The 8,438-nt window shown below is 45.7% G+C and overlaps 1 protein-coding gene across 1 annotated transcript; it reads right to left on the bottom strand.

The window, feature by feature from the left end:
* Nucleotides 1-719: 719 nt before the first annotated feature.
* On the bottom strand, nucleotides 720-2,217 carry GADD45G (growth arrest and DNA damage inducible gamma). Its single transcript, XM_054397872.1, has 4 exons — nucleotides 2,165-2,217; nucleotides 1,926-2,027; nucleotides 1,616-1,829; nucleotides 720-1,270 (listed from the first exon to the last, which is right to left on the bottom strand). Exons 1-4 carry the CDS (start codon nucleotides 2,215-2,217, stop codon nucleotides 1,160-1,162), a joined length of 480 nt encoding a protein of 159 aa, XP_054253847.1. The 3' UTR covers nucleotides 720-1,159.
* Between the last annotated feature and the right edge of the window lie 6,221 nt (nucleotides 2,218-8,438).

Here is an 8,438-nt window from a genome sequence, read left to right as displayed (position 1 = left end):
TTAGATTTTGCAAAATTGGCTTCTAGAGTGACAGCTCCTATTGTTAGAGCATATGGCAATCAGAGAGCAGCTTGTGGCAGATGTGATGTTTATTCACTATTAGCTAGTTTTAGATTTAATGATGTCATTCTAATCAAAGCACATGTTAGATGCATTTAAGGAGTTTTGCAGTCCCCACTCCCCAACATGGCCAAGCTGCTTCTGCCAAGGGGAAATACAGTATGACTAACTCAGAGCTGAAAAGTTATATTTGAGAACTAATGATGCAATTTAGTGCAGGTCTGTATTCCAAAAATCTGTGTTTCCAACACATATTGTGTTCCTTTGGTAGACTACAAAGACCACCTATTAGAATAAGCAAGCTCATTAAGCATGCAGCTCCTTAGTCTAGCAAGCTGTTGAGATAAGCAGCTGTTGCAAGAAGGTGAAAGGTTGAATTATCAACTTGGACAGCTCAGCTCTGCATTCAGCTAGCCCAAAAGAGAAAGTATTTGAGCAATAGCTCCACAACTGTGGAGTATAACTTTGACCACAGCACACATGCAAAAGATCAGCAGCATTTCAGGGACGTGCTTCCCCACCCAGTAAGCAAGACACTCCAAGAAATTAATTATGAAATTTATTATGAAAGCTTCAATAGCAGCAAGTATTTCAATAAAAATTATTGCATTATTAAACCAGTTCAGAGTGACCTAAGAGGCCTGTTGAAATCTGTCCACTTTGGAGTCTCTATATTTGTCTTAGTGACGCTGGTAGTCCATCAAATATTGAAACTTTCTTCTGTGTTTTGTAGACAGCACCAACAGTTCCTAGTTACAGTACTCTGTCCAGTACTTCTAAAAAGTCATGGCCCACCTCTCCCATCTTCCTTTCCGCTTTCTGAAACAGCTCCAGGTGACCAGGAAACTTGCAAAACTTTTCAGTTTCATGGTATGTCTGCCTCTCCACAGTTGCAGCCTACTGAGACTCACTGGTAAGGTGAGCTGCTCTCTTCTTTCTCCTCTGTAGGAGCCCACCACATGCCAGTCTGGGTGACTTTAATCCAGTCTCTTGACCAGGCTAATCCATGGAATCAGCAGCTTGTTGCACACTTCAGTGAACTCACACCACGTTGAGAATGCAACAAAGGTTTCAGCCTCCCCAGTTCACTGAGTCACCATCACTCAGGCAGGGTGATAGCTGGCACCCAGTCATTGCCATTTCGTCTCTCTTCACAAAACGAGTTCAGCTTTTCTAGTGCTGGGTCCTTCCAGCCATCTTCATTTGGGTTCTGCCAGAAAGAAAGAAGTTGTACGTCATGAGTGCTGCCTGCCAGATGAGGTCATCACAGTATTTACACTAGCTTAGGAAGCAAGTCACAGGTTCTGTCCTGACAAAGGAGGAAATAGAGGTATTACCCTCGTGGACAGTAGCAGAAATTCAGTTACAAGAAGTGCAGCCTATTACTACTACTCAGCTGTACAGTGTGCCAAGCCCTCTTCTCCTTGCCCAGAAGTTCTGACTACCAGCAGGAGACAGGACCGCCCCAAAAGGCTCTAACCATCCTGTGAATAGGCCGGTAGCGCATGCACAGCCTTGAGGACCGAGCACCGCTCGCCTTCCGCGGGACACCCACCGTGATGAGGATGCAGTGGAGGTCCCGCGGTTCCCCAGACTCCTCGCTGGGCCCCACGATGGCAGCCAGCTTGCCCACGTCGTTGACTCGCACAATGTCAATGGCATTCTCGCAGCAGAAGGCCTGGATCAAAGTGAAGTGTATCTGGAGAGCAATGTCCCCTTCGTCTTCCTCATCCGCGGCCAGGACACAAAAAGCAACATTGTCCGGATCCCTGCAAAGAGCGGAGCGGCGCGGTGAGTTCCGAGGCCGGCGCCAGCCTGCCTCGAAGCCCCCTCGCCGGGTGGCGGCCCTCGCCGGCCGTACTTACACATTCATTAGCTTGGCCGACTCGTAGACGCCGGCGGTGAGGCACCCGCGGCGCTGCGCTGACACCAGCAGCTCGTGGAGGGCCTTGCCGGCGCCCTGCATCCTGCGCACCGGGAGAGGACAGAGTCAGCGCGGCACCGCAACCGCCCGCAACGGCCGTCCCGCTCCCCTCACCTCCCACCGCAGCAGCCGCTCCGCGTCCCTCACATCGCGCCGCAGCAGCCCCTCGGCCGCACGTACCAGTCGTGGCTTGCAGGCATAGGTTCCTGTCCGTGGATCTCCTCCAGAGTCATAGCAGCAGATCTCAACAGCACAAAGGCCACCAAAAGCTAAGAGCACAAGTCAGCTCACCCACCGACTCCAACCTCTGAAGCGGCAGTCGCCGGCCGCCCTTATTTATAGGCCGAGCGGCTGCGGCGCCGGCAGCTGGCGGCGCCTCCTCGCTTCCCATTGGCCACCGGGGGAGAAGGGGGGGGGCAAAAGGGGGGGTAGCTTTATTATGCTAATTGGCGCGCGCCGATGAGGGAGGGGGGAAGGAAGGGTGGGTGGCTCGTGCCGGGAGGCCACGTGGGCGGTTCGTCTGCGGGGGGTCCTGGCGAGGACTAGGAATTGGCGATCCAGGTGCTGTGGGGAAAAACGTTTCATCCATATGATCTGAGGAAATGCAGATGCCAAGTCCTGCTGCTCCTGGGAAAGGATGGACCTTTCAGCTACCCGGGCTGGGAAGCAGCTCTGTGGCAAAGGTCTATGGTGGGCAGTGAGTGAGGTGAGGGGAGCATGGCCAGCACTGGCTCCTGCAGCCGAGGGCCACCATCTCCTTGGTTGTATGAAAAGGAGCATGGCCAGGTGACCGAAGGAGGAGATAAAACCCCTCTGCTCAGCACTCAGGAGACAACAGGTATATAGTTTGTCCAATTGTGGCACCCAGAGCAGAGGAAACATATCAATAAGCTGAAGTGAGTCAAGATGAAGACACTGAGGTATCTAGGGCTGCAGTACTACCCTGCCCTGCCGGCTGAGGGACCAGGCCTGTTTCAGCCTGGAGGAGGCACAGTTCAGGGGTCACCAAATAGCAGCCCCTCAAAACTTTTGGGTCTATTATCAAAGGAGACAGGGCCAGGGTCTTCACAGCAATGCTTCATGCAGAGAAAAGAGACAATGGGCATAAATCAATTCAAAGGTTCAGATGGGATATAAGGAAAACCCTTTTCCCCAGAGAAAGGGGGAGTCAAGCAGTGAAAGGCTGACAGCACAGTTGCAAGTCACTGTGGGACAAATCCTTCTGAGATGTGGTCTGAGCTCCCTGTTGACTATGCTGCAAGCAGGAGACCCTTCTGGGCTGTGTTGTCCTGTGATCCTGTTATTTTAAATTTTGTAATTATTTTTTCCCCCCAGCAGATAGGGTTATTTGTTTGTTTGATTTCCTATAAGCCTTATTAAAAGTAGATCTGATTTAGATAGAAATGTGAGCTTGAGTATATCCCTTAAGATTGATTCAGTGTGAAATACATATGATTGCCAAACTCAGATCTGAACCTGTTTGTCAGCAAACCAATCAATAGTAAAATTAATTTTCCCACTTTGAATGAGTACAGTCTAAGTAGTAAGACAAGTTGCATTATAAGTCCTTTTAATTTCAGATATCCTAGCTTAGGCTGCCAGTTAGTACTTGTCCACTGAGTAACCCCTTCAGACCAGGATCATGTAATTTGTAGAGGATGTGGAGAGCCACCTTGAGGTAAAGCTCCATGTCTTGCAAGCCTGCACCAGACCGAGTCCAGAGGGTTGCACAGGCAGAGCTCTGTAACCCTGCCTTCAGTCACATTGTCCACTTTCAAATGTGTTCAAACCCAGACCTTGCAAATGTCCCTTCCAGTGCTTTGCTAGGTGGCCTAGATGAAGCACAACTCCTCTGTGACTTCATGTATGGGTATAGTCTGCTCAGTAGCTTCAGCCTCTTTGAACACAATTTCAGAAGGGCTCCTCAAACTGAGTCACTCACTGGCTTGCTATGTTACTGCTTCCAGCTGTTTCTAGTTAGTGTTTCTGTCTCTCTCATCTCTATTGATGACAGCACTGGACCCTGCAGTAGTCTTTTAGCAAGCCTCCATTTTAAACTGATGACAACAGCAGGGTCTGACAGATATAGCCAACCTCTTTGAAAACATTTCTAAGGTGACATCCTCAGAGCTCTCAGGACTGGGGAGAGTAACCGCCAGTTCTCAAGCCTAAGGAAATTCTTTACCATACTGTGCTGGGTTACACCCATCCTGGATGGGGCTGAAAGAACCCAGCCCCCAGCTGGACAAAAGAAACTTAATCCAGGGGGGGACTTGGTTCCTCCCCTGTCAGGAGAAAGGGGGTCCCCTGACTCGAAAGTGGTCTGTTCCACTCCCTCTTTCTGTCCAGCAAGCTTATAAAAAAGACGGACAGCTCACTGCTCGCTCTCTTTCCTGCCTAGTCTGCTCGAAAGAGCACTGCTGCTGTCACTGCCTCCTGCACTGACCATGTGGCTGGTGCCTACTTTATTCCAACTGAATCCACTGGTATCCAGGGGAATACAAGGCCATCCAGTCTTGGGTTTGTATATTTTCCCATTTACCCTCATCCTTCACGTCTATGAACCCTCCCTGTTACTGCTATACATATATATATATATATATATATATATATATATATATATATATATACACCCCTTTTTTTCCCCTTTTTTTGTAAAAAAAAAAGAAAATTTACTTCTTCTACTTCCAAACTGATTTCAGACTATTTCTTTCATGAATTTACTTCCCCTCTCCCCTACCTTTTTTTTTCTCTTTCCTCTCTCTCCACCTTGCTGGGAGAAAGGGAGAGGAGCAGGGGAGGAATCTCAATCTGTTATCATTCGAGCTCCTGAACTCCAGTCAGAGCTCAAACCACCACACACACTAATATGCAAAGACATTCTTGACTTATGAACTCGCATCAGTGACCTAGCACACTGAATTTACTTAAGCAGAGCATACATTTTTAGTTCATTCTCTTTAAATGTTATGTCTCTTAGAAGTACTGAGGGGCATACATCTGATGTATTGCTGTTTCAGTGCATGATGAAATAGGTGGAAAATAAAGGACTGACTCAGTACTTTGAGAGCTGTTGATATTAACTATAATTTTGATGAGCTTACCATTACAGTGGAAAGTAAAGTTACCTAAAATAGATCAAAATTAGTAGGCCGAAGTGTCTTATGCTAGATAACAGAGCACATATAATAGGATAACATGTATAAATACCTAAATAAACTAATGTATGGAACAATATTAACACATTAGTTCTTTCACATGTAGGCTTTCAGTTTTGGTTTAATAACACCATGCCATGTGCTTCTTGTCATCACACTTTTTAATTTACCCCATTATTCCCGAGTCTCCTGGTGCTGAAGGCCACAAAGCATTAACAGACACCTAATGCAGTGTACTTCAGATGATGGTATCAACACCAGGCACTTCTGATATGGCAGAGGAGGTACAGAAAGGAAAACTGTGCCTGCCCCAGATCCTGTCTCCATTTTGAAGGTGTCAGCTCTGCAATCATGATACCTTTGATGTCTAATAAGCAAACTGAACATTAGTGGATGTCAGGCTCCACTGCTTGCTTTCTTGGTATTTTCCGTTCATGAAAGGCAAAAAAAAATAAAAAGGAGAGAGATATCCTTAATATTTTTCAGCATTCTAGGCCATGAACACTGGAGTAAGACTGCTGAGAGTTCCATCTGAAAGTGGAAGTTACACCTTCCATTGCTACAGGACACTTGAACACACTTGTGTGTACTTAAGTGTTCTTAACAAGCTTATGTGCCAAATACTGAACACTGATATTTGGAAGCGCAGCTCAGTATAATCTATGCATTGGATGGAAAACTGGTAGGCATCAGACTGCTGGTGGATCAACTGTTGAGTGCTTGAAGCCGTTCTGCAGATCAAGGGGCCAGGGAGCAGGGGAGAAGAGAAGAAATATCACATTACAACTGTGCTAGACAGTAATAAGTGGATTTTGACGTTATATTTGACAGCAGTGGTGTCACTCCAGGACCGCTCACATGTGCTTTCCATAGCATGAAAAGGCTAGCCTGGAAACCCTTTTTTTAATCCACTGGCACCTTTACTACGTGATCAACCACTCCTCAGCTAAACTGATGCTGTTCTGACCTCTGGTGGATATCTAAAATATTACTGCTACCGAAAATAGACTAACAACCTGTTGGCAAACGGTACCTACATTGTGTTCCTTTTTTTCCAACGTTTTCACTGAAAATTTAGAGGGGGGAAAAAATGACATTTGTAGTCACCTGGGGTACTGTGTCCTGATGGAGTGGGTCCAAAAGAGTGCCACAAAAATGATGAGGGGGTTGGAGTACCTCTGCTACGAGGACAGGCTAATGGAGCTGGAGTTGTTCAGACTGGAGAAAAGAAGGCCCCAGGGAGACCTAATAGCAACATTCCAGTACCTGAAGGGGGCCTACAAGAAGGATGGAGAGAGACTGCTTACAAACAGAAAAGTAGATATATATTGGATGTTAGGAACAAGTTATTTACCATGAGGATAGTGGGACACTGGAAGGGGTTTCTCAGGGAGGTGGTTGAGGCCCCATCCCTGGAGATATTTGAGGTGAGGCTTGACAGGATTCTGGACAACCAGATCTGGTGGAGGATGCCCCTGCTTACTGCAGAGGGGGTTGGATTAGATGACCTTTGGAGGTCCCTTCCAACCCAAACCATTCTATGATTCTATGAAGTCCTCTAAAATTCTCCCCGGACTCTTAAGCTTATAAAAAGTCAGATGCAGAGTAACAGGGAAATAACAGTATATTAAATTACAACTGTGATAGTTTTAAGACTGTATTTTTAATTTTTCTTCACAAAGTTCAAACAAAGAAAGTGAAAGAATGTAAATAAATCACTATTGGGTATAAGAAAGCAAAATAATGATTATTCTAAACACTTCCATCGGAGAGAGAGAAATGTTTAAGCATCTCTACTCAAAACAAGATTGGGGAGTTGGGCAGTCTCAGCTTGCTGGGCTTCTGTCTGCTTCTTCTTTTTTTCTGGCTGAAGATAACACACTGACCTTGACAAGCTAATTCTAACAGCCTCTCTTCTTCTTGACTCCCTGCCTTCTGCCAAGGGGGCCTGGGGGGATTCCTTCTGGCTGGGAGGGGAGGCCCGTTGGGGGGAAGCAAAGGGAGCTTGGTTGTGCTTTTCTGTTGATTGTACATATTTGTGAATGTTGTGAATAGTGTATATTTGTACACATTCATTGCATTTCATCATAGATTGTAGTTTTGCTTGTAAATACAGCTCTCATTTGCTTCCAGACTGAGCTAGCCTGGTTATTGTCGGTGTGGGATGGGGATTTCAGCTCTCACACTGTTACAACAACAAAGGCAAGCAACCTAGCAGAACATAGCAGATAGAACTGCAGATAGATTACGCCCCTGGATAGCAGGTGATAAATATGACTTTTCTGAGGAAAGTAGTAGTGCATCTCCAACTGAAGAGCAGTAGACATAGACATCAGATTTTGGCCTAAGTGGGAGGAGGCTTAAACCGTCTACATCAGAAAAGTCACACAAGCAGTGCTAACATCCATCCCAGCCACAGGGCTCTTACAGTGGCCCAAACTGTTTGGTGCTTTCCTGGCTTGTGCTGCATAGTCAAAGTTCCTGTCAGAAAGACCTTTTTACCAAGATGTACCAGTCCTTTCAGTTTAGATGGAGTATTTCCAACTTCAAGCCTTTCCAAATCTATTGGAATGTCTCCTTTCCCATTCCAGTGCACCACCTGTGCAGACCTATTGTCCCTACCCACCAAGTTTCTTTCTCCAGACAATCTCACAAAATAAAAACAAGACAAAAAAAAAGACTACAAAATCTAAAGGTTTTAGGAAGCAGGGCTCTATTCCCATCTTCCTTTACAAATGCTGTCTAACATCAAGCTGGTTTTGTGTTTCCATCACACCAACAGTTCACCTACCTAACCTTTGTATAATTTCTTTCAACTGAATCTGACACATGCTGCTGATACTCTTGCCTAGTAAACCAGACAGCTCCCTCTCTTCATACATTTTACTCTATGGCACTTGAGCTACAGAAATGCCACCAGCCAAGACCAAACATCCACAATCTATAGGCAAAGGGACATTTAACTTACTGAGAAAGAAGTGAAATAAGGCTTTTTGTAGCATATTCTACAACAACAAATAAACAAAGCAACAACAAATAAAAAGCACCCAACAAACAAAAAATACAAAAAATCCCCATAAACCAAAAAAAGCTCAGCATATTACAAGTCTCACTTGAAAATGATGCTGTGAGAACAGAAGCAGTAGTCTTCAGAATTAAGTGGTTTACTGTTTTGTTAAAAACAATCTAGTATTCCCAGCAAGTGTTATAGGATGAACAATCCTTCATTTGCTACATAGACATGATTATTATAGAATCCTGTGCAGATGAGCAAAGGCCCCATTTCTGTCATGTTT

The sequence above is a fragment of the Indicator indicator genome, chromosome Z (genome assembly GCF_027791375.1).
Source record: "Indicator indicator isolate 239-I01 chromosome Z, UM_Iind_1.1, whole genome shotgun sequence".
In the NCBI taxonomy this organism is placed as follows: Eukaryota; Metazoa; Chordata; class Aves; order Piciformes; family Indicatoridae; genus Indicator; species Indicator indicator.
This window is presented reverse-complemented; position numbering and strand designations above follow the sequence as displayed.

Coding starts and splice junctions, on each gene's coding strand:
- GADD45G (XM_054397872.1), bottom strand. CDS start 2,217: ATGACTCTGGAGGAGATCCACGGACAGGAACCTATGCCTGCAAGCCAC. Junction 1,830..1,925: donor TCGGCCAAGCTAATGAATGT/GTAAGTACGGCC, acceptor CGCTCTTTGCAG/GGATCCGGACAATGTTGCTT. Junction 1,271..1,615: donor TCCACTGCATCCTCATCACG/GTGGGTGTCCCG, acceptor TCTTTCTGGCAG/AACCCAAATGAAGATGGCTG.